Here is a 24,259-nt window from a genome sequence, read left to right as displayed (position 1 = left end):
AGGGAGCAGGATGGGAAGACAGGGGGTCAGGACGGCCGTCTAGGACACAGGCCTGGAGCAGAAGGAGCCTGCAGACACCCTGACTCGGCCTCCCAGCCTCCAAGACCAGGGGACGAATGCGCGTGGTCTGCGGGGCTTTGCTATGCAGCCCTAGATGACTAGCACACCCTCTCTAGGGGCCTCCTCTGTTAGGCTTCCTCACTCCCCATCCGACAGATCCCAGGACGGACAGACGCACTGAACTTCAGAGGTGGACCAAGAGGGGGCCCTGAGGGGCCCTGAGATGCTTTCATCACAGGATGAGGAGGGGGCTGAGGAGGGAGACCCTTCCTCCTGGAGTCAGGCGCTTCTGAGGGTGACTGCTGGGCCATGCTTCTTGCCGGCTCACCTGCCCTAGAGACTATGATGACCTTGTCACCTGCTGGGGGCTCAGCCAATTCCCACTCCCCAACCAGGCTCCCCCCAGCTTCCCCCCACCTCCCACCTGCATCCACATCCTCCCAGACACACAGCCGTCAACCGCAGGACCCTCAGCCTCAAGTCCCAGCCCGGCATCACCCTCTCCGTGTGGCCTTGGGGCATCACGCCCCCTGCTGAACCTCGGCTTTCCGTCTATAACGTCGAGGCCCCTCTGGCTTCAAGGCCTCCCTTTCCGGGAATGGGCTGCGCACAGAAGGGTTGGCAGAGCCGCCCTGGGATGGCCGCCTGGGGGACAGAGGAGCCCATGCGAGGGACCCCGGAGGCGGGCAGGACAGGCAGGCCTCTCTCCTCCAGCAGCCACGCCGGCCCGCGCACACAGAGCCTCTCATCGCAGTGGGAGGGGAAGAGAAACACTTTAATGAGACGGAGACGGCTTCGTGGGACGCCTCTGGAAGACGGATCAAGAGCAGGAGACGACGTGGCCTGCGCGTCCGGCAGGGCCGGGGCACCTAGTACTTGAGCAGCCAGCGTGGCTGGTGCTGGCCCAGCGACGTGAAGTAGGACCACCACCAGGGCTTGCTGCCGCCGGTCGTGGGCTGTCTCCGGGCCCCCAGGGGCTCCTCGTCGGGCTCCTGGGGCTCCCCTCCGAGCCCACCCCTCCGGGACCCGGGAAGGAACTTCTGGGGTCCAGTCCTCAGTGGTTGGAGAATGAAGTCCACGCGGCCGGCCCTCTTCATCCGGGCAGGGATGATGACTTTCTTGATGACCTTGGAATAGCCAGGGGCTTGAGCGATGACGATGTGGGCCCCCGGGGGCAGGAGTCTCCAGTAGTCACCATCTGGGGCTGCAGACACATGGAAGGGGAATGGCTCTCGGAGCTGGGCCCACACAGCCTTGAGACAGTGGGCACTGGGGGTCGGGGGCGTTTGCCTGCAGGACAGCAGACTCCAAGGGTGCACTCGCCTCTGTGTGGGCCTGGAACGTCCTTCCCACCGCCTCCCTCTGTCAAACTCCTATTCATCCCGCAAAGCCCTGCCTAGCCACACCTCCTCTCTGAAGCCTTCACAGTCCATCCCACCCCACCCCACCCCACCCCTGTACACACACAGTTAACAAGCCCTCCTTTCTCTGGACTGTTTCCTCCAGGAGCACACGTCACAGGGTACGGTATTTTTCAAACCAGCTGTGAAATCCCTGAGGGCACCCAGAGCCCACAAGGACACACAGCTGGTCAGTGGGATAGAAGCTCTGGGACGTGAACCCACAGGCTCCGTCTATAATGGTGGTGTTCCTTCTTGAGGAACACAGGATCCACATCGATGGTCATCAGCAGTCAAGACCTGCATGTGTCCCCACCCGCTGGGCTCAGTGCTGCAGGAGATACAGCTCGAGGTGGACACAGACCCCCGGGGCTCCCCAGCCTCACCCTCCCCCGAGGCCAGCAGTGGACGGATGGAGCAGGGTCACACTCTGAGCACTGCAGGAGCCTCAGGAATTGCTCACCAGTGGTGATGTCGTGGCGGATGCCCTTGACTAAGATCCGGGCGTTCTTGACCGGCTTGCCAAACTTGTCCATCACCATGCCTTTGATGCCCCGGTGCACCTGAGGGGGCCAAGGACCGGGTGGGGATACGGTTTGTACCCGCTTGAGGGCCCGGCTATTTGTAAGGCCTCCCCAGACAGCCACTTTGCTTTTTGCATTTCTTTTCCATGGGGATGATCTTGATCCCTGTCTCCTGTACAATGTCACGAACCTCCGTCCATAGTTCCTCAGGCACTCTATCTATCAAATCTAGTCCCTTGAGAGTCCCTTGGACTTCAAGGAGATCCAACCAGTCCATTCTGAAGGAGATCAGCCCTGGGTGTTCTTTGGAAGGAATGATGCTAAAGCTGAAACTCCAGTACTTTGGCTACCTCATGCAAAGAGTTGACTCATTGGAAAAGACTCTGATGCTGGGAGGGATTGGGGGCAGGAGGAAAAGGGGACAATAGAGGATGAGATGGCTGGATGGCATCACCGACTCAATGGATGTGAGTTTAAGTGAACTCCGGGAGTTGGTGATGGACAGGGAGGCCTGGCGTGCTGCAATTCATGGGGTCGCAAAAAGTCGGACACGACTGAGCGACTGAACTGAACTGAACTGAACTGAGGGCCCGGCAGCCCACCCAGGCTGTCTCCAGGGAAACCCTCGTCTGTGAGGTGAGGGTGAGCAATGAGGAGCCCACCGCCGGGGTCCTCCCCCAGCAACAATCAACCCCATTCAGGGTTTCCAAATGGCCCACAGTGCCAGCTCAGGGGGTCAGGCCGACAACATCTCCTGAGCCCTGAGCGGCACCTGTGACCCCTTGTGCCCACCTGTGAACACATCTGAGCCCCCTGCCTGGGTAACTAGGGCCAGTGGGGCCGGGGTCCCGAAGGCAGTGGGGAGGCAGCAGGAGGACACAGGCCTGAGGGTTGGGACCCTGGTGTCAGTCCCAGCCGGGCACCAACCGGCTCTCTGACCTCAGGCAAGCCACCTGGGCATCTCGGCCCCTCTCCCCATCTGTAACAGAGGGTCACTGTGCCCGCCTCAGGGAATAAGAATCAGTACAGCCGAGCTGGAGGCAGGGCGGCCCCACCCTCTCCGTGGGCTGGTCCTAAGCACGGGCGGTGTCCGAGCAGATGCCCCACAGCTCACGCACACGTCACCATCAGGCCAGGAAGCCTTACACTTGGCAAAGAAAGCACCTCCCAGAGCCTCTGCACAGTTCTCCTAAAATGACGTGCAAGGCACAAGCTGAGCACCCTAGCTCCATCGGCAGGAAACAACCAGAGGTCGATCCTCCTCACGTCAGAGGAGGCCGGGACTCCGGGTGGGAATGGCAACTCAGCTTGGGGGCTGCTCTGTCCCTGAAGGCTGCCCCTCCCTCCTCCAGGGCCGCCCAGGACTGCCAGCCTCCACCCCGCCCTTCCTCTGCTCACAAGGCCTGACCTATCCCTCTCCCCTTTCCAGACACAGCTCACACTCCTCTTCCTCCAGGAAGCCCTCCCTGATGACTGGTCACACCGGGGGCCTCCTTGGGGAACTCACAGTCCTGGTTCCCTTCTTCCAGCTCTGACCTCACTGCGATGTCACCGTCTGCTTTTTCCCTGCCCCCTAACCCTAGAGCAGAGGCCAGACACACAGAAGGACCTCCAGCGAGCGCTTGGTCCATCCCTGCTCTCAGGCGGACGGTAATCATCCTGCAGAAGCAGGCACGTGGAGCTCTCAGGCAGAGGAGGAGAGATGGCCCCCGCCGCCACCTCAACCAGAGGGAGGTGGATGCCACCCCCCAGGCCTGGTCAGGATCACTTAGGGAAAGGCCTCAGTGGACATGACAGACAGATCCTTATCAGGAGGCCCGGGCAGCTGTCCTGGGGACCGTCCTGGGGGGCAGCCAGGCTCGGCCACAGGCTGCCCGGCCGATTGCAGTATTAAATCTTTATGCCCCAAGCCTTCACATGCAATATCCACAGAGCAATCCCAGCCCCGTTTAAGGCTCCTTAAAAGTCATTTCCACCAGACGGCCGTAAAGCGTGACGCGCGAGGAGGCCTGGCCATGAGCCATTATTGATGCTGCCCGGCCCCGAGCAGCAAGGTGGCTGGCACAGCCTCCAAGAAGGACCCCACGCTGACAATGTCCAGTTGTCATCCGGGGCCTTGCTCCTTCCCCACTGCTGCAGCTGCTGGCCCAGAGGCTCTGCTCGCTCCCCACCGGGAGGAAGTTCCTGATCTTTCTAGAAGGGAGGGGCTTCGACAGTGGAACTGGGGCTTGGGGCAGGCAGATCTGAGTTCGAGAGGCCGATGACATCGGACCAGCGCAGTCACTCTCTGACCCTCTCTGTCTCCTCCTCTGGCTATATCAGAGCCCCCGTGATCCTGGATGGGAGCCCAGGGTCCCCCAACTGGCACGATCCTTCCCCAGCACCCTCATTCTTCCAACTGAAAAATGCAGCAGCCCTGTCTCCCAGCCAGGCCTGGTGGCAGGATTCGAGGCCGTGTGGCTGGGGCTGGGGGCAGGGGGCACCAACTGTAAAGTTCTGCACGCTCACAGCCCCTTGCTGTCTCCCTCGGGCAATCCTGCTTCTCTCTTCGGACCTGCTCCTCACTGGCAGCAACATGCGATTTTTATGATTCTTAAAGATGCTCGGGAAAAAGGAAAAAGCAGAGGCTTCTCACAAAACCCCCGTTATCATGCTCCGTTTTGAGTTTCCGTGTCCCTCACATGAGCATTACCCTATTCAGAACAGCATCCCTTGGGAGGGGTGGGGGGCACGCTGCGGAGCCTGAGGGCTGGGGCAGGGCTGGAAGGGGTGGCGGGACCTCAGCACTGGGTCCCCACATGGTCACTGGACCACCGGGAGTCTCGGTTCTCTGGGTCCGGTGAGGGGTGACTTTAGACACGCTCTCTGAGGCCCCCCGCTCACGGTACGCTTATTTCTGGAGGCTCTTAGCCCACGATGAGGAGGTCACCCCTCAATCCTGTTGCCCTACTCCCACCCCAGCAGCCCGTGTCCTCCCCTCCGAGCCTAAGGGGAGGACAGGCCCTGCCTGACGACCCCGCACCCTGCTGCCAGCCATGCCCTGCAGGCGTGCTCCCAGCCAGGACTCACCTCTTCCCAGGGCCATGCCCCTCATTCTGGCCACGGGACCCTCGGTGGTCTAAACACCCCCACGCCACCCCCTCTGCCAGAGGGTCCCTGTCCTGTGGCATGACCCCTACTTCCACTTCAAGACACATCCCAGGTGCCTCCTTCCTCCAAGAAGACACCTGGCCTCCAAGGCTGGGTCAGGGGCTGCCCTGGGCTGCACTGCCCCCTGCACTCCCCTCACAGAGACCCCTGCTGCACTGGGGACCCTGATGTGTGCCCCCCTGGCATCCCCAGCCACCCCGAGGCTGGGCCTAGGGGAGGAGAGACGTCTGGTGAGCCTTCACTCATGAACACAGATGGTTAACGAAGAAGCAAGTGCAGAATGACTACGTGACCGCGTGGACGCCGAGCCCCGCCGTCCGGTGTCCCGTCCGGGGGTCGCCCGCCGCGGGGCCCGGGTCTGGGCGCCCCTCCGCATGCCAGGTCCCGGGCGGGGTCGGGCACAGCACGCAGAGCTCACCATCTCCATGAAGTTTAGCAGCGGCTCCTTGTTGTGCTGCCAGATCGTGTAGAGTGCCTCCTCCGGGGGGAACTTCATGCAGCCCAGCTCCACCGTGATCTCAAAGCAGTTGCTGTGCAGGTAGTTGAAGTCGGACATGCCTGCAGCACGGTGGGGGTGGGGGCAGCTGAGCGAGCGGCCCTCAACACCAGCCCCCGCGGGCCCGGGCTGGAGAGCTGGGAGAGGCCAGTCCTATCCCGGCCTCCCAGCCAGACAGATGGAGGCAGACGGCTCCCACCCAAGGTCCCAGGGGAGGGGGAACTGGGCTGGGGAACAAGTGGTCTGGCGCCCCTGTCCACAGACTCCCCTACCATCTGTGCGGCCTTCGGGGGAGCAGGAGCAAGTCCACCTCCAGCAGAGAAGCTGGGCTCACGCTGGGCCCACAGGTGCCCCTGCCCCAGTGCGGTCACTGATAACAGTGTCCATTTACAGGACAGTCCTGAGAACGATTCAGAGAGGAAGGTCCTACAAACTCCATCTCTGGGGGAGCCCAGCTCAGGGGGGCTGACAGCCGGCCTGGGAGGCCACAGAGCCTTTGGAGCAGGTCGGGCTGACCACCGCTCCCTGAGCCTGCCCTCCACCCCAACTGCTTGGGAGGTCTTGTCCAGCAGAAGCTTCTAGGTGGCTCTGGGGCCTGGACCTTCAGAGCTTCAGGGCCTCCTCCAAGCCCTGGCAGCCAGCAGCCACCCTTCATGAGTTACCGTTCAAGTCCGCAGTGAGGCCACACCCTCCACACACAGATGGCCCCTTGTCCCTGGCCATGGCCCCTAACCCTCCTGAACTCATGCCCGGTGGGTGGGGAGCTCGGCTCACCTCTCCCAGGCTCAGCACCCCAGTGGGCTCTTTACAGACCCCACTGAAGGGTCATGATTGAGACTCGAAGCCCTCCCCCCGAGGGTCAGGGGACCCATGTGTCTGGGTCCTGGCGAGACAGAAGCTGCACTGCCCCCTCCGGGGAAAGACCACATGTGCCACCGTGGGCAGCAGGGGCGCTGAGCAGAGGAGAACACGTCTCTGGAACAGGAGCTGAGGGGCCGCCCTGTCCACCTCCCAGGAGAAGTCGGGGGACAGGCAGGGTGAGTCTCAGCTCTGCCACAGGCTCAGGCCCTCGAGCTGGCCCTTTCCTTATCTGAGTCCAATTTCCTTATCTGTCAAGGGACATGAACATTCAGCGTCATGCCAGCGTGGAGGGGTGGCCAGCAGCGCGTGGAGGCCTGTGGGCTCAGCCTCGGGGCCCCAGTGACACAGGGAGTCACCTGCTCCCGCATTTCAGAGAAATAATGAATATAGTTTTAGTGTAAGAACATCCCACATGTTTGGAGTTAGTATTTATATAGTACTCAACACCCTTCCTCACTTCTCTAAAACTCCGGCTTCACTGACAATCCTGTACTCCATCAGGCAACCCTACAAAACCCCCAAAAGGCGAACTGGTCATGGGTCGGATCATGAGATGGTAAGTGACCATTAAATAAACCGCAGAAAAGGCAACAGGAAGTCTAGCCCTTCCCGGATATAGGAACTTTCCCTCCCTCCAGCCCCAGTTCAGCTCGGACCCGAGCCTAGCCCTTCCCCTGCCCAGCTGCGCCCTCCCCCAGCCCCGGCCGGGCTTCGGGCCCCGCCCCGCCCCAGGACCCGCCCCGGACTCTGGCCCGCCCGGTCCCCGCCCCCACCCCAGACCGCGCCCCGCCCCCAGCCCACCCTGTTCCCAACCAAAGCCCCGCCCCAAGCCCAGCCCCCACGCAAGGCCCCGCCCCCACCCCGGGCTCCAGCCCGCCCCCGGCCCCGCCCCCCAACACCCCCTCTACCGGCCCGCGCACCTCCGGTGAAGCTGTACCAGTCAGCCCCATTGATGATGCTGCCCCTCTTCAGGAAGTTGCCCCCACACCTGTTCTCCGACCTGTCCATCATCATAGGGTGCACGTCGGCGTAGGCTCGGGCCAGCAACTTGAACATCTGGAAGGGAGACGGAGAGGTCCCCACGAGGGCTGTGGTGGGCGCCCTGCTGGACGCCCTCTGAGCTGGGGGCAGAGGGTGAGGCGGGAGGTGCCTCGTGGGCGGGGCTGCCTCAGGGAACGCCTGCAGCTCAGGTGGGAGGGGGGCAGTGTCTTTATAGCGGGCCCAGCATGTGCAGAGGAACGGAGGTGGGTACACGGGCACGTCAGGGAGCCCTGCACACCTGGCTAGGTGGTGTGGGCTTCCCCTCGAGAAGGGGGCGTTCCGGAGGTAGGTCGGCATGAAGCATTTCTTGCTATTGAGCAGAGGGCAGGCCTTGGGGGGAAACAGGTGGGGGGGGATGGGGGCTGGGATGGTCCCATTTTTACTGCCTTCATCTCTCACGTGAACGTCCATGGTATTCACCACTTTATGTGCCCAGGAACACCAGCCGCTGCAGGAGCCCACCCGCCTGCTGCCATAACCTGTCCCCAGTTTCCACTGCGTCTGGTGGTCCCACACAGGACGCAGCTCAGGGTCTGCCACCCCCTCGGAGGGGGGGAGCCTGGGGGCAGGGCCTGGAGGGTGGCCCCAATTCCTAGGTGGTGCAGAGCCCCTCCCCCACTGGCCTCCCCCAGCCCAGAGCTCCCCTCATGACACCCCTCACCCCTGCAGGCCCCAGGTCCTCCTCCCAGACTGGACTCAGCCACCTGTGTGTCCCAGGACCGGACACAGGTCTGACCCAGAGTGGAGGCTCCAAGCAAGGTCCAGATGGATGAGGGGTGCGCCTGCCCTGGGCCTGTTCAGGGGCCCCGGGCCCCAGGAGAGGGTGTCCCTGCATGAGGGCCCTTCTTTAAGAAAAGGGGAGGTGGACAGGTGGGGCCAGCAATGAGCGGCTGCTCCAGGCCAGAGTGAGGTCTCTCCTGACGACTCAGACCCAGGACCTGTGGTTTGGAGAAGGATGCGTCCAGTTTCTCAGGGTAAGGCTGCAGTTTCAACTTGGTCCCACAGACACAGCCCAAGTCCCCAAATACAAATCCATGGGTGTCCTGCAGTCACCAAGGTCAGCAGTCAAGGACCGCTATCCTGCCAGCAGCCGCCGCCACCTGTGGTCAGCATCAGCCCTTTCAGGCAGGCATCCAGGTGCTGACGGGGTTGTTTCTGGAACTCTGCCTGGGTCCCCACCTCTCTGGTACCCACCACCCATCTGAAGAGTGGGACCTAGGCTGGTTAGGCCCAGAAGGTTAGGCTAGCCCCTCTCCAAGGTGTGCCCCCCCCAAATCCTCTCTCCTGGTCTCTCTCCATCCTGCCCTGGGGCCGCCTCCTGTCACCTGTCAGTCAGCCCCTCAGGAGAGCAGAGAAAGTCCCCACCACCCCAGGGTGCTCGAGCCCCAGGCTGGCTGGGATCAGGCCTGCCCTGGGGGCGGGAGGTCTGCCCAGGTGCCGGGTGTGGGTGGGTGGGGAAGACACAGGGATCATGACCACTCCCAGAGAAACAAGGTGGGGTGTGGTGGGCTGCTAGGAGGCGCAGACGTGGACTGGCTGCAGCCCAGGAGCACGGGCCAGGGTCAGAGGGAAGGGCCAGCCGGCCAGGGGCCTGCATAAACTAGCTCCTTCCCACTGGGGGCTGGGCCGGGCCAGGGAGGGCCTGGACAGCAGGACGGAGCTGGAGCCGAGCTGGGAGCAGGATTTTGGCAGAAGGGGCAGGTGTGTAGGGGGACAGAGGGGCGAGGCAGGCAGCCCTGGCTGGCCTAGGAGCCTTGAATGCTGCCCTGAGGCACTGTGGCACCATGGAAGTCTGGGGGTGTGGCTTGGACACCCTGCTCAGGCCCTCCTCCTGCTGCCCCACTCCCCAAGCCTCTCCTGGGACCCTGGTTTCCACAGAGACCACCGCTGGCTGCAGGTCTGAAGGATGATCGATCGGTGATTGATGGCTGGTGGGGAAGGCACTCGGTGTTCTGACTCTGTGGGGACTCGTTGAGGTGAACTTCCCCCCTCGAGGCATCTTCACGCATCTGCCCCTGAGAGCCAGAGAGTCTGAGCCTGGTGCCCAGGGGCTTCACCCAGATGCTGACTTTGCCCTCTGATGGCACAGCCACAGCGGGCACAGGCCATGCACAGGGGAGACACCCAGCCACTCCAGAAGCACTTGCAGAGCCCCAAGCATAGAAGCCAGCACCTCTCTGGGTCCCAGGCATGTGCTGGTTGTAGGAGTCAGTGAGTGAGTGAGTGACTGAGTAAGGGAGTGAATGAGGGAGGGAGGGAATGAATGAACGAGTGAATAAATGGGTGAGTGGGTGAATTAATGAGTGAATGAGTGATGAATGAGTGAGGAAATGAATGACTGAGCGATGGATGAGTGAGTGAATGAATGAGTGAGCAAATAAGTGAGTGAATTAGTGAGTGGATGAATGGGTATGTGATGAGTGAGTGAATAAGCGACTGAGTGACTGAATGAATGACTAAGTGCGGGAATCATTGAGGGAGGGAGGAAATGAATGAGTGGATGGTTGATAAATGACTGAGTGGGTGAATTAATGAATGAGTGAGTGATGAGTGAATGGCTGAGCGAGTGGGTGACTGGGTGGGTGGCTGAGTGACTAGGTGGGTGGCTGAGTGGGGATGTGCTGAGTGAGGGAGGCAGTGGGCACCAGAACGAACGAGGGCAGGGCCAGTCAGCGGGGACACACAGGTGACGTCCGGATGGTGCAGCTCCCGGCGCTGCAGGGGGCGGGCTCAGCCCGTGCCCGCTGGGCCCCCCAGCTCCCACTGCCCACAGCCCTGAACCTCACTCCTGGGAGCCTGGGGGAGTCCCCACCTGATCCTCCGGCTCCACGGTGGGGCTGGCCCTGGAGGACGCCCTTTTCAAAGTCCACCCTCAGGCTGCGGTCCACACACACACAGACACGCACGCACCCCACCCCTGCTCGTCCCCGGCCTCCCGGGCAGCTCCCTGCCCTGGCCGAGGCCGCACCTCCTCGTCCTTGCTCGAGTCTGACTCCGTCTCCCCCATAGACGAGGGCCCGCAGCTCAGGGCCCTGTCCTCGTCACGGCGGTAGGGGGAGACCTGCCGTGGGGAGGTGAGGAGGGGGTGCTGGGTGAGGCAGGGGGACCCCTGAGGGACCACAGAACAAGACGGGGGCCGGCCCGGGCACTTGTCCATCCGGGACCCGCCCCACGCTCTCTGCCCTGCCCCCAGTACCAGGGGAAGGTCTGAGAAGGCGGCAGCGGCCAGGCCCGGCCCTCCGCCCGAGTCTGGGCCTCCAGGGGGCCCGCTTAGTGCCCAGGCCTTAGTGACCCGGTCAGACCCTCCGGAGCCTCCCCGTGCTGGTCAGGGGAAGTCCTGCAAGCTGCGGCCTCCTGCGAGGGTGGGAAACTCCTGCTCCTGGCGGGGCACAAACGGCCCTGGGGGATGGGGGCCATCAGGGCAGTTTGCGCAGCTCAACTCCAGGGGGTGACCCAGCAAAGCTCACCCCCACTCCCTGGCCTTGGTCTCCTCAGCTCCCATGCCCTTCCAGAAGGCCAGCTCTGGTGTCCATCAGGGCAGGGGTGCCCCCGGAGAAGGGAAGAATGCAGCCAGAGAAGGGTCCGGCCAGCATCCCGGGTCTTATCCCCTGCTGCTCTGACCAGTGGGGAAAACGGGCCTCCTCTGGGCCCAGGTGACCAGAACTCCTAGTTGGACCCCACTGCTTCCCAGGGCACCTGAGAAGTGAAAGAAGTCGCTCAGTCGTGTCCGACTCTCTGCCACCCTGTGGGCTGTCCATGGGATTCTCCAGGCCACAATACTGGAGTGGGGAGCCGTTCCCTTCTCCAGGGGATCTTCCCAACCCAGGGCCCAAACCCGGGGCCTCCCGCATTGCAGGCAGATTCTTTACCAGCTGAGCCACCAGGGAAGCCCAAGAAGATGGAGGAGTGGGTACCCTTTCCCTTCTCCAGTAATTCTCTGGGATTCTCCAGGCCAGAATACTGGAGTGGGGAGCCTTTCCCTTCTCCAGGGGATCTTCCCAACCCAGGGATGGAACCCAGGTCTCCCACATTGCAGGCAGATTCTTTACCAGCTGAGCCACCAGGGAAGGACCTGACCTTTAGCAAGCCCGCCCTGCCCACAACCGGGGAGGCGCCAGGAGCCGCCGGGCGCCATGCGGAACGCAGCACTGCCCTCTGCTGGCACCGCCCGGGGCCGCGCCCTCCCCTGGGGTGGCCTGTGTGGGGAAGGCACTCAGCCAGGGTGCCCACCCCAGGAGCTCCCAGAGGAGACACTGATGGAAGGTGGGGTGGCCAGAGAAGGGAGGGGCGGAGCTGGCTGGAGGGCTTCCTGGAGGAGGGGGTTTGGAGCTGGGTCTGGAAGGCTCCGAATGGTTCAGAAGGCTGGAAGGCACTCGCCTCAGGACCTGAAGGACTTCAGGCCCCCCGAGGGCACCACCCACAGCAAACCCGCCCAGCCTCTCACCTTATCGTCGGGCGTGGGAGAAAACATCTTCTCCTCCTGGGGATGCTTGGAGAAGTCGAAGGGATAGGACACCACCAGGTCACCCCCGTGGAGGCTGGCTGAGAGCACGAAGGGAATGGTTCGCATCCACTTCATTATTGCCTTCGTCTCGGGGGCCACCTGCCCAGGGTGGGTCGGGGGGGAGGAGGAGACGGTCCTCAGGGCCAGGCGCATCCCTGCTGATCACTCAGCCCCACGCCTAAGCTTTAGGATTCCGCCCCGGCCCCACCCCACCGGGTGCCCCCAAGTGCCCATCCTGGGCCTGGAACTCTCCTCCCCCACCTCCTGTGGACGCCACCTCCTCCAGGCAGCCCTCCCACGCACCGTCACCAGGCACCTGCCAGGCTCTGGGTGCTTTCAGTAGGGGCAGGACCCCCCAAGGGTCCCGGAATAACCGGAGCCCTCGGTGCGGCAGCGGGCTCCTACCTTACCCCACCAGTAGTGCTGGGGGATGGCGATGTGGTCGCTGCGCGCGCCGCGGACCGAGGCCAGGCGGTAGTACTCGGACGTCAGGTCGGGGAAGTTTCGGTTCAGGTCCAGGTTTTGCGCGTTCTGCCTGCCGCTGGTCCACCCGTTGTAGCCGGCGCCCTGAACCACAGGATGGCCCCCAGCCGGGGGTCAGCACGCCCACCCTGATCCCCCTGGTGGGAGGCCCAAGGCTGGGCTGAGAGTCACGGCGGGCGGGGTTCTCTCTGGTTTCATGAGATGAACTCTGGAGCTCATCCGCCACCTCCCAGACCTCCGGGCTGACCCTCCAACCTCCAGGCCCCGAGCCAGCCGGCTGTGCCCTGCCTGGGGTGCCCCACGTCAAGGATGCACAGCTCACTGCCCACCCGCTGAAGGCCCTGCTCAGTCACCTCCTCCAAGAGGCCCTCCGCTCCTGGCTCCGCCACCCACCCCCATTTCATCCTGTCTCCACAGCGCACGTCACCTTTTAAGCCACCACAGCATTACCAGCGTTGGTCCCCACACCAAGCAGGGCTTTGCCCGTATGGGTGCCCGCTGAGTCCCCATTACCCAGGACGGCAGGGGCACAGACCCTCCACAACCGCTGGTGGCTGAGCGGACGGGGCGTGTGGAAGGCAGCAGCCGTGGGGCGGCATGGGGCCCTCACCTCTGCGGCCGCCACCTCGTAGCCGTCGGGGTTCATGGAGGGCAGCAGGTGGATGCGGGTGGTATTAAGCAGACGCTGGATTCGGGGGCTGCCCAGCAGGTACTCGGAGCACAGGTACTGCGCCAGGTAGATGAGCATCTCTCGGCCCGCGACCTCGTTACCATGGATGTTACCGATGAGCTTCACCTCCGGCTCCACTGTGGGGGAGGGGACACAGTGACCTGGGGGTCGCCTCCGGGGTCCCGGAAACCTGAGGGCCCACGTGGCAAGGGCAGGCTGTTGTTACGGAACCTATTCACGCTGGTTCTGGCCCAAGTGTCTCTGTGATTAACGAGGTCTCATCAAGGCCACCACTTCCGCTGAGCTCGTCGGTGATGTAGAGCCTTAAATACCAGCGTGATGGATCCATGATAACTGATTAATAATCCTAGGCACTATCGTCGGTCTGTGTGAATTTCATTCACGGCCACTCCCCGTGCTTGTGCGGTGGAGGAGAGCGGACACTGGTGCTGAGACGGGAAGACAGGGGAGTGAAAGGATGGATAGATGGAGCGATGGGTAGGTGGAAGGAAGGAAGACAGGTGGAAGGATGCATGGGTGGCTGAGGGCCTGGATGGAGGGAAGGTGGGTGGTGGAAGGATCGCTAGGTGGAAGGAGGGAAGCAACGAAGGAAGAGAGAAGGACGGAAGAAAGGAAAGAAAGAAGGAATGAAGGTGGCTGGAAGGGTACACGGATGGAAGAATGGGTGGCTGCATGGACGGGTGGATGCGTGCAAGAGTGGACCAGGAGCCCAGCGGTCTTCCTAACATGGACCCTGCACGAGTCGCCTCTCCTCTCTGAGCCCCGCACTGCTCACATGGAAAACGGCATCTCCCTCCCAGGCTGTGTGCAGCCCCGTCCCTCCCACAGCCCCAGCACACAGATGCCCCTGAGGCTGTCACAGCAGTCACTGCCCATGGCCCCTCACAAAGGACATGGCCCGCCCCCGTGTTCCTCAGCTGCGCCCCCTCAACCTGAAAGCGGGAGTCCCGCCTTCAGCCCAGAGCTGGAGGGGGAGCCGGGCAGGGTGGGCCCTGGAGGCAGGGGCGAGGCTCAGTGACCTCCGACCCCCGATGGGAGACAGGGCTTTGGGCACGTGAAGTCCACGCTGCAGAAGCCACCCGGACGGAAACCAGGCTGAGCGCAGCTAGACCAGCAACGGGGGCCAGAGCCGCTTGGCCAAGACGAGGGCCACGTTTGAGTACTTGGTAAGGACCAAGGCCAAATGGGATCCAGACGGATCCTGTCCGACTCGCAGGGTCTCAGGCACAGACGAGCTGAGGGGCTGGGGAGAAGGCCTGGGACCCTCTGCCCAGCTGCTCTCAGTGCCCCGGAGCCAGGCTGGTGCTCATCTTCGCCTCGCTACCCAGGAAACAGGCCGTCCAGCCAGGGTGCTGAGTCTTTGTCAGAACATCGGGGTTCTGGGGCCAGACCCCCACGCCCCAGCCCCGGAGCCCAGCACCTTTTCCTTGACCTGCCCCTGACATGGCTTCACAGTCATTTTTCCAGCATCTGCGCTCCAGGCCGGAAGGGCCTTCCCCGTCACGGCAGGTGAACCAGGACTGGGGCAGGGCCCGACCGCCGCTGAGCCCTGCAAGAGCGCGGCTGCAGGCACAGTGAGATCCAGCGCTTCCCACGTGGGGCCCCAGCTCCAAACAGGACGTAGCCTCCTAGGAGCTGAAATGGACTTGGGTTTTAAATAAATGGGAAGACGCTCTGGGAATCACACTCAAAGGAGGAGCTGTCAGGGTCCAGGACCCAGCGCCCACACACCTGCCTGGCGTCCAGGTGCACCAGGGCAAGGCTGCAGCAACAACACAGTTAGGGTTTTCACTAGAGACGCACAGGTCTGACGGGCCTGTGGTCACCGTGCACCCCTCACCTCAAGGCCCACGACGTCTGCAGCCCCCAGGGCCGTAACCCTCCTGGCCGCCTCCTCCCCAACTCCCAGCGTGGCTGTGACGGTGGGCGCACATGCCTGGTGGGAGGTGGCCAGCACCCCAGTGCCCCCAGCACGCCCCAAATCCCCACCCACCCCGTCCCCCAAACACGGGGGCTTTGATTAAGACCGAGGACCTGCTCGTGTACCCCAAGGCCAAGCGGGCCGGTGCCTTTTCCCAGCCCAGACCGCTCACCCCGCCTCCCCCGATGGCGGCAGTGGCTTACTCAGCTCGTGCTGGCCAGGCCGGCTCGAGAACTCGATGACCAGCAGGTCCCGGCCGTCGAAGCTGCGCCCGATGCTGTAGGTCTTGGAGATGTGGGCACAGCGGGCCGCCGTCCGCCTCAGCACGCGCACCATCTGGGCGTAGGAGTGATGGGTGAACTGAATGAAGGTGGGCGGGTGGCCTGAGGGCAGTGCCTCCTCGATGTCCAGGCCTCCTGGGGGTGGCGGGTGGGTGGACACGGGCACCAGGAGTCAGCTCGGGGCTGCCGCTGCCCTCGCCCCAACTCCCAGCCCCGCCCTGGGGAGCCCGGGATGTCGGGACCCACACGGGCCCCTCGGATGGCTCCCCAGACATGACTGCGTTTGTAAGTAAAGTTCCCTTTGTGAAACCTGACGTGGACAGCTAATCACAGCCCCCGACAGGTGTACACAGCAATGCAGCTCCTAGCGTCAATGAAGAACAGGCGTATGGGGTTTGTTTGGAAATTTTGTAACATACAGAGCAGCAGAATACAAAACAGACGCACGTGGACAGGATCCTCAAAGAAAACCGTGGTCTGGCTGCCTTCTGACTTAGGATGACTGTGTCCCCAGGCATCAGCGGTGACGGGGTAGGGAGGGGGGAGGGACGGGGGAGCAGAAGGTATGCTTTTAGCCCAAATTTGCAAAGCTTCCTCAGGAGACAGTCTGGGCTTCCAGGCATAGGTAGGCCGTCTACCACGGCCATCCCCAGACCAGCTGGCGGGCCCCTCCCACTCACAGGAGCACCCCAAGGCCAGCCCAGGGGCTCCCAGACCGCCTCCCGTGGTGTCTCTGCACGGGAAGACGCAGGTCCCAGTAGGCTGGTCTTGGAGAGCAGGGGCACTAACAGTGCACGCTTTTCCCAAGCGTCTCACTTGCCTTGTGGTTTCATTTCTGCTCAAAATGGTTTCTGAGGGAGAAGAAAGCAGACGGAACCAGCAATTTGGTGGCAGACTGGCCCAAAATAAACTCCCTCCAGCCCACTCTGCGGGCTTCCCCGGGGCCGGCGGGCCTGGTCCCACAGAGATGTCGGGTTCCTTTCCTCTGTCTCTCGGCCCCCACCCAGCCACGCTTCCTGCCTCTTCCCTGGCGGATGGCTCCCGTCTGCCTGCAAAGTGCAGCCCATGGGCCTCTGAGTCACAAAGAAGCTGCAGGTAGACGGCACCCTCATCTCCCTCCCAGATTCAGCTCCAGGATCAGCCCTGAGCTCTGCACAGCCAGTGACTGGCGGAGCGGGAAGCCAGGGCTCGCTGGGGGCCAACCCAAGGCACCCCTGGTTGCTACCTACCACCTCCTTGGTTCCCAGCTGGGAGCCGTGGACACAGCGGGCACCTGAGGGCCATCAGGCACGTGGACTGATCGACCCATCCGTCAGTGGCCGGCCTGGCTCACACCAGCCCCCACCCTGCTGCTGGTGGCCTTCCCAGAGCCTCCAGTCGGTCACCTGTGAAATGGCTGCACCCGTATTCAGGGTCACTGTGGGGTCTTAACGAGACAACACGTGTGTGACACTTGACCCCAGATCACGTGGACCTCCCTGTGACCTTTGTGACGTCCGCACATGAGACGCCGGAAGCCACCGTCCCGCACCGACCGGTGTCACGCACACTGGCCACGGGTGGCTATTTGCATTTAGGCTCAAATTCATTACAATCAAGGAAAATCAAAACTTCAGTCCCCAGTCACCTGAGCCATGCGCCCAGCTCTCAGGAGCCACGTGTGACGCGGGGGCTGTGGTCTGGACCAGATTAGAGGGCTCTCCTCACAGGCCACCAAGGGTCCCAGGGTCACTGGGACCACCCGTCTCACTCACTCTGGAAGCCTGGCTGGGGGGCAGGGAGGCCTGCAGAGGTGCTCGTCACCCATCGCCCCACCTCACAGCCATGTGGCCCCCAGAAGCGCCTCACACACCCCCTGAGACGGGGGGCTCACTATCACTCGGGACTGCCCATTCCAGCTCCACTCATTTGTCTGCATGAGGAACCAAAGCCCATCTCCACAGCCCCTCTGGGTGGCTTCCCTGAGCCCATGGGGTTCCACGGACCCCACTCTGAGGCATCTGGCTGCCGCTCCAGTCAATATGCCACGTGTGATCTTTCAGGAGCGGCCACAGGCGATCACAGGCTTTGCCAGGCAGGCCTCAAGAGAGACAGGCTCCTCACACCAGCACCCTGCAGTTCTCTGATGGGCGAGGGGAGTGCCATCCAGGACTCAGGCCCCCACACCTCTGCCCTCCCAGCCTGGCCCCTGCACCCAGGGCCTCCGGCTTGGCCAAGGCACTGCCCTCCCAACGCATGTCCTGTTGGCCCGCCCGGTCATCCAGCCGCTCACCACAGCGGGGCCCCCCTGGAGCCCACCTCGCAGCTTCTCCAGGGGGTCATAGCAGCCTTCCTCCGGGCCCGAGAAGTAGCGGCCGCAATCGAGGAAGTAGGGCCAGGCCATGTCGATGGCATCGAAGGCAGGCTGGCAGGCCTCGCGCAGCGCCCCGCAGACGTGGCGGCAGGGTCTCCGCACACGGCCGCCCTCGCAGCGCGGGGCCAGCACGGCGCAGCCCAGCAGGCGCAGGTCGGGGTTGCACTGGCCCTCCAGGAGGTGGTGCAGCACGCTCAGGAGGATGTACTCGGAGCTGGACTCCACGGCCTCCCGGGACCGGTGTTGCAGCAGCGTGGGGAAGGCCGTCCGGTTGTAGGTGACGTCACTGCAGGTCTGCAGCTGCAGGTCCACGCACATGGCTGAGGGCGGGGGGGGGACGGTGGGGTCACCAGGGCACTCCCTCCCACGATGACCCCCAGGACGTGCTCAGACGCCTGCCTACTAAGTGCCGCTCTGCCCAAGCTGACCCCACTAAGGACCACAGCCAGCAGGGACGGGCGGCACGGAGAGGCCCGGACAAGGCCCCCGGCAGAGGGAGCCAGAGCCTTCGGGAGGACCAGCGACGGCCCCCGGGCTGACCCGTGAGAGGGCCCAGCAGCTTCCACATCCGCAGACTGGGCCCAGGAAAGCCAACCTGGCCAAGGAGTTGCCTCGTTAAGGCATATGGTTGACTTCTGTTTGGCAAAAATATTGTCCTACTTAAAAAAAATAATAATTCTTTACCAGCTTCCCTTGTGGCTCAGCTGGTAAAGAATCTGCCTGCAATGCTGGAGACCTGGGTTCTATTTCTGGGTTGGGAAGATCCCCTGGAGAAGGGAAAGGCTACCCACTCCAGTATTCTGGCCTGGAGAATTCCACAGACTGTATAGTCCATGGGGTCGCAGAGAGTTGGACACAACTGAGCGACTTTCACTTAAAAAAAAAATCCAGTGCTTCTGCTCAGAATACCCCAATGCCCAAATCTGGCAGGAGGAGCCTTGAAGAAATGCCTGCTCTGAGCGCCTCCGATACACCAGATCCACGTCCTCTCCAGCATCACCCCCAGGAGTTCAGTGCTCCCTTCCTCACTTTAGAGACAGGAACTCGGGGCCAGGCGGGGAGGGGCTTGTCCCAGCCCCAGACTCAGCAGGTGCCAAGAACACACGGGGTGCAGAGCCAGCCAGCGCGGCACATGCACACCTCAAGTCAGACCCCAGACCTCCTCGAGCCCGCCTGGGGGGCCGCGGAGAGGGAGGGATGGAAGAGACCCCCGCAGAAGCCCAGGGCAGAGCCAGGGGTGGGAGCCCAGCTGCACAGAGGGAAGGGCCTCCCTCTCTTGTTTTGCCTGATTTCTAGCTCTTTTAATTAGGTCTGGATTTGATCGATGGGCCCTCTTAATCATCACCCATCGCAGAACCCCGGGTTCCTCCCCCTAAAAGGCTTTGAGAGCGTGGAGGGCCTGTGTTCACTCCCACAAAACAAAACCGGGCGGTCCGGGTACGTACCGCTGTCTGCAGCTGCAGACCTGGGGCATCCACCTGCAGAGAGAGGGGGCAACGCCATCAGGGGCGGGGACCCCTGCCCATCCCCAAATCCCGCTGCTCCTCATGGGGCCGGTCCCCCAGCCCCTCCCACCCTCCCCGCCACAGCCGCCCTCTGACATCCACGTGGCCGAGACCCCCATTCCCCGGGCGGGAAGACTGAGTCTGAGGTCACACAGCTTCCCTAATAGAAGGCAGAGCACTGACTCGGAGTGCTGGCCGAAAGCCATGGTGTGAATACATCCACTGGCCGGTTCCAGCTTTGGCTGGGGGATGGAAGCGCAGGAAACAAGAAATCAGGAAGTGGGCGCTGGGAGGGGGCCGGAGAGAGACAGGCAGAGCTGGACGAGCTGGGACCAGAGGGGAAGTGTCCTAACCCCAGATCTTCATCTGGAACCCAGGCCTGGACCACGGTCTGACGAGGATGGAGGCTGCTTCTAGGGATTCACCTTACAGCCTGGGGTCACGGAAGCCTACCTGAGCATACGCGAGCCCCCCAGAGGGGGGATATGGGTGGGGGGTCCTGTTAGGCTAGCTGAGCAGCCCCCTGTACACACAGTACCCCCGACATGGACCATGGTTCCCCCACTGAGGACTGGGCAGCCACAGCCCCTGACCCCCATGGGCCAGCTCCCTAAGCTGTCATGGGAAGGAGACATTCAAGGCGCCCTCTTGCCAAGGACTACAGGCATCCCAGCCGGCTGGAACCACTCGGGCAACGTAAGGGGCAGGAAGATAATCTTCCTGAAGCATCCAGGCAACAGGGCTGCCCCTCAACACAACAGAGAGGGCTGCAGCTGCCCGCCGCCACGCCCTGCACGCTGGGACGGGCTGGCAGTGGGTGAGAACTCCAGGTGCCCTGAGCCACCTTCTCTCAGCCTGGCAATTTCCAAGCACGTGCCCGGCTCCCACCGCCTGACCCCATCACCCGACTCCAAGCCCTTCTGGTCTGAGCTGTTTGCAGGTTGTGCCCACTGCCCTCTGCCGCACGAGGAGGTGTGAGGACAAACCAAAACGTGGGACTAAGGGAAGGGCGGGAAACCGCCCCAGGCTCTGCTCGGTCGCTGCGCTATCCGCCCATCTGCGTTCGGAGAACAGACAAATGGATTCACTCGGAGCAGGACCCCCCCACCCCCAGGAGCATCTGTGCCCAGCGCTCACACTCAGAATTCACACTCACCGACCCGTGAGATGCCACACCCATCAGCTCAGGAGCCCCAGGGCTCCCCGGTCCAATGGCTCCCGCCAAGGCCCCTTCCTCCCCACACCTGTGTCCCAACGCCAAGCCTGTGCCTGCCGCGTGCCGGCCCAGAGCCGAGCCAGGGCAGAGCTGAAGATGCACTCAGACTTGGTGAGCAGAACTCCCACTGGCCCTGGTGCCTCTGCTGGCCTCAGGAAAATGCGGGCGGAGGAGGCCAGAACACAGCAGTTACCCCCATGCCAGCTCCTTCTAAGCATCAGACCTACTCAGCTGCCTGGACTTGAGTGGATTTGACAAGCGGATCCCTCCTGGTTGCAGGCGGCTCCAAGCCTCCCCAAGTCACAGATGAGAAAGCTGAAGCTCGGGAATTAAGCGCCTCTCTGGGCCTCGGTTTCCCTGTCTGTAAAATGGGGGTGAGAACAGTAGTGCGCACTGTTGCCCCCAGGTGGCGCTAGTGGTAAAGAATCCGCCCGCCAGTGCGGGAGCCGTGAGAGACGCGGGTCCCGTCCCTGGGTCGGGCAGATCCCCAGGAGGAGGAAATGGCAACCCACTCTCGCCTGGAGAATCCCATGGACAGAGGAGCCTGGCGGGCTACAGTCCAAGGGCTCACAAAGAGATGGACACGACTGGGCGGCTTGGCACCATTGCTGGGGGGTCCCACGAGCTGGTGCTGACACGAGGCTCGGGTGGCACAGGAAGGAGGGGGCCGGGCCCCTTGTGACCCGCCCACAAGATGGCAGTGCCCGTCGCGATGGACAGGAGGGCGGCATCTACTGACGTGGACCGATGCTTCCAGCGTGGCTACCAGGAGCAAGAGAGAGACGGCGGACTCACCTCCCGGGACGGCTGTAAGGAAGACCCACAGGTTGGTGTAACAGGCCTTGATCCTCTCCCGGTTCTGAAGGCCAGACGCCCAAAACCAAGCTGCTGGCGGGCCACACCCCTCCGCAGGATCAGGGAAGAGTCCTCCTGGGCTCCCAGCAACCCGCAGCTGCGGCCACGTCACCCCAGTCCCTGCCTCCGTTACCCCGTGTTCCTTCTGGTGTGCTGTGCCCAAATCCCCACCTTCTTCCAAAGACACCAGTCACGGGATTCAGAGCCCAGCCTGAGCCAGTGCGCCTTCGTCCTAACGCAGCCAAACCGGCAAAGGTCCCGGGTCCCGATCAAGCCACAGTCAGAGGCATGGGGGAGGGTGCCTAGGACTTCAACGTATCTTTGGGGGACACAAAACAACAGGCCAGCCCCAGTGGGGGCCTTCGGGGAGCTTGGGCTGGGGTGGGGTCGAGAGGACACACCGTCCAGGGTGGTGCCCACCAGCCACGTGCGGGCACTGAGCACCTGAAATGCTGCGACTTGAAAAGGATGTGTGTTTCGGGTATAAAGTACCAACTTGCAGCTAAGCTGCTAAGTCACTACAGTCGTGTCCGACTCTGTGCGACCCCATAGACGGCAGCCCACCAGGCTCCACCATCCCTGGGATTCTCCAGGCGAGAACACTGGAGTGGGTTGCCGTGCCCTCCTCCAGGGGACCTTCTGGACCCAGGGACTGAACCCATGTCTCTTGCATCTCCTGCCTTGGTAGGCAGGTTCTTTACCACTAGCACCAACTGGGAAGCCCCAATATTGTGTATATATTGGGTTAAGTAAGATTTGCCCTTAGGTTTAATTTCACCTGTTTCTATCTCTTTCGAGTAGCTTCTGGGAAATGTTAGGCGATGTTTTGAGGGTTGGCATTAGCGTGTTGGACAGCGCTGGTCCAAAGGCTGCTCTTGAGCAGTCCACACGTGACCGTTACACCTCTTGACCACAAGGTGTCAGCGTGTCTTCAACCAAGGGAGCAAGATGCCGGGGGGGGGGGGGGGGGGGGGGGGGGGGGGGGGGGGGTCGGGTGTCTTAGATGGGAACAATAACAGAATGAGGTCAGAGAGGTCAGCCCATCTACCCAAGGACACACAGTGTCCAGGGAATTCAGGATTTGAACCCAGACCTGTCCCTCAAAGCAAGGCTGCTGCTGCTAAGTCACTTCAGTCGTCTCCGACTCTGTGGACTGCCTCAAATTCCAGGCCGCTGATAAGAAGGCAAGGGACAGGCAGGGGTGAGGGTCTAGGCCTGCTTGCTCTGAGCCCCAGGACAGTAAGACAGGAAGGACAAGGACAGTCCTGGACAAAGCAGCCTGGAGTCAAGCTGCCCAGCCATGCTCTCGTCACTGTGTGGTCTGGAAGAGGCACTGGGCTTCCACGGACCACACATGCTCATAAGGAGATCCTACTGGAAAAAGGAATTATTCTAGAAAGAGGCACTGATGCTGCACAGAGGGGAAGACAGAGACCCTCCCTGCCCAAGCCTCCAGGTGAGGAAGGGGCAGCCTGGGTCCGGAGGAGGGTCTGCACTTCTCCCTGGGAAAAGGGCAGGTCAGGGAGAGCTTCCTGGAGGAGGGGGTCTGTGCTCCCTGACAAGCCTATAATAGTGGACACTTCCTGGGGTCTTGGGGGAGGCTCCATCCGTGACACCCTCTGCATGACCTTCTGCATCCCACGTGTGCACACAAGTGTGGGCACACACCCAGACACACTGCCTGGCCCCCGGCTTTTCTGTAGAAAGTGGGGGAGGAAAGAGGTGAAGGTGGGGCAGAGGTGGAGAGAAAATTCAACTTGAGCTGAGAGAAGAGGAAAGGGAGAGATGGGCTTGGCAAACTGCAGGGGCACTTTGCTCCTGGCACAACCTACTTGGCTGGTGCCAGCAAGTTCTCAGGTGTCCGCAAACCTCCGGCGCTTGGGAGACTCAGAATCCAACACGCCCAGACCCCAATGTGGGAGGGAACCCCCCCACCCCCCACTTCAGCAGTCCGGGTCACAGGTGTCTGCTGCTAAGGACCCCCCACTTCAGCAGTCGGGGTCACAGGTGTCTGCTGCTAAGGACCCCCCACTTCAGCAGTCCGGGTCACAGGTGTCTGCTGCTAAGGACCCTGAGGGTGGCGGACCAGACACACCCTCACCTTTCACTGCGAAGGGAAACTGAGGCCCACCCAGAAGGCAAAGTGTGGGGAGGACCACAGCCCGGGCCCCAGCTGGCCCCCATCCTCAGGTGCCTCCCATCACCCTCCCAGGTGCGAAGTCCCTGGACGCTCCCTGAGTGCCGCCATCCCCTGCCCCCAGAATCCTCCAGGAGCACCCCCTTTCCCTGGCACGGACCGCACCCCCTCCCTGGCCCTCTGCACCCACTTCCGGAGATGCTGTTGTCCACATCACGGAGTTGGGAGGGAGGGCTCAAGAGTCTGCAACAGGGTCCAGAGGCCGCCCCCTTCCTGGAAGGACTAGGGACCTCGAATGCCCTCTCTTCCTGCAAAATCCTGGCACCTGCTCCCTAGGACCCCACCTGCAGGGCACCGCCCCCCACCCCACCCCCGCTGGCCGTGCCCAGACCAAGAGGAAGCCCCTGCTGGAGCCCGCGGTGCTGAGAGCTGGGCACCTCTAACCTGCCTGTGCACTCCACGCCGGGGTCCCAGCCTGGATGCGCTCAGCGAGTCAGGCCCCGCCTCTGGTGCAGACCCCCAGGTCCAGGGTTCACAGGGTGCCCATTTGGGGGACGTTCTCTGGAGCCCCGGGTCACGCGGGGGAAAGTTGGCGGTTCCGGGGTTGCCGAGTTCCACCCCCGGGGCCGGGCGGTCCCGCCTTACCCTCGGGGTCCCAGGCGGGCTCGCACCCGGGCCGGGCGGCGGCGAGGACCAGCATGGTGAGGAGCAGCGGCGGCGGGGGCCGCATGGTGGGCGGCGAGCAGGGCGGCCGGGCGAGTGATGTGGCACTCGGGCCGGG

General features: G+C 62.7%; 1 protein-coding gene across 2 annotated transcripts; it reads right to left on the bottom strand.

Annotated features, from left to right (window-relative positions):
* Window positions 1–814: 814 nt before the first annotated feature.
* Window positions 815–24,259, bottom strand: CPZ (carboxypeptidase Z). Of its 2 annotated transcripts, NM_001083486.2 has the most exon segments (11): window positions 815–1,264; window positions 1,924–2,023; window positions 5,553–5,692; window positions 7,412–7,547; window positions 11,977–12,135; window positions 12,442–12,603; window positions 13,130–13,326; window positions 15,335–15,547; window positions 17,711–18,085; window positions 19,211–19,243; window positions 24,124–24,242. In NM_001083486.2, coding segments are annotated over 11 exon segments (1,935 nt in total). In that variant the 5' UTR covers window positions 24,209–24,242; the 3' UTR covers window positions 815–929.

This window comes from Bos taurus, chromosome 6, assembly GCF_002263795.3.
Source record: "Bos taurus isolate L1 Dominette 01449 registration number 42190680 breed Hereford chromosome 6, ARS-UCD2.0, whole genome shotgun sequence".
Lineage (NCBI taxonomy): Eukaryota > Metazoa > Chordata > Mammalia > Artiodactyla > Bovidae > Bos > Bos taurus.
This window is presented reverse-complemented; position numbering and strand designations above follow the sequence as displayed.

Excerpts from the sequence above, each read along its gene's own strand:
- CPZ (XM_059887592.1), bottom strand. The coding sequence starts at position 24,208 with ATGCGGCCCCCGCCGCCGCTGCTCCTCACCATGCTGGTCCTCGCCGCC. Across the intron at positions 15,548-17,710 it reads CCCCCTGGAGAAGCTGCGAG|GAGGCCTGGACATCGAGGAG; the intron begins GTGGGCTCCAGG and ends CGCCACCCCCAG. Across the intron at positions 13,327-15,334 it reads GCCTGGCCAGCACGAGCTGA|TGGAGCCGGAGGTGAAGCTC; the intron begins GTAAGCCACTGC and ends CCTCCCCCACAG.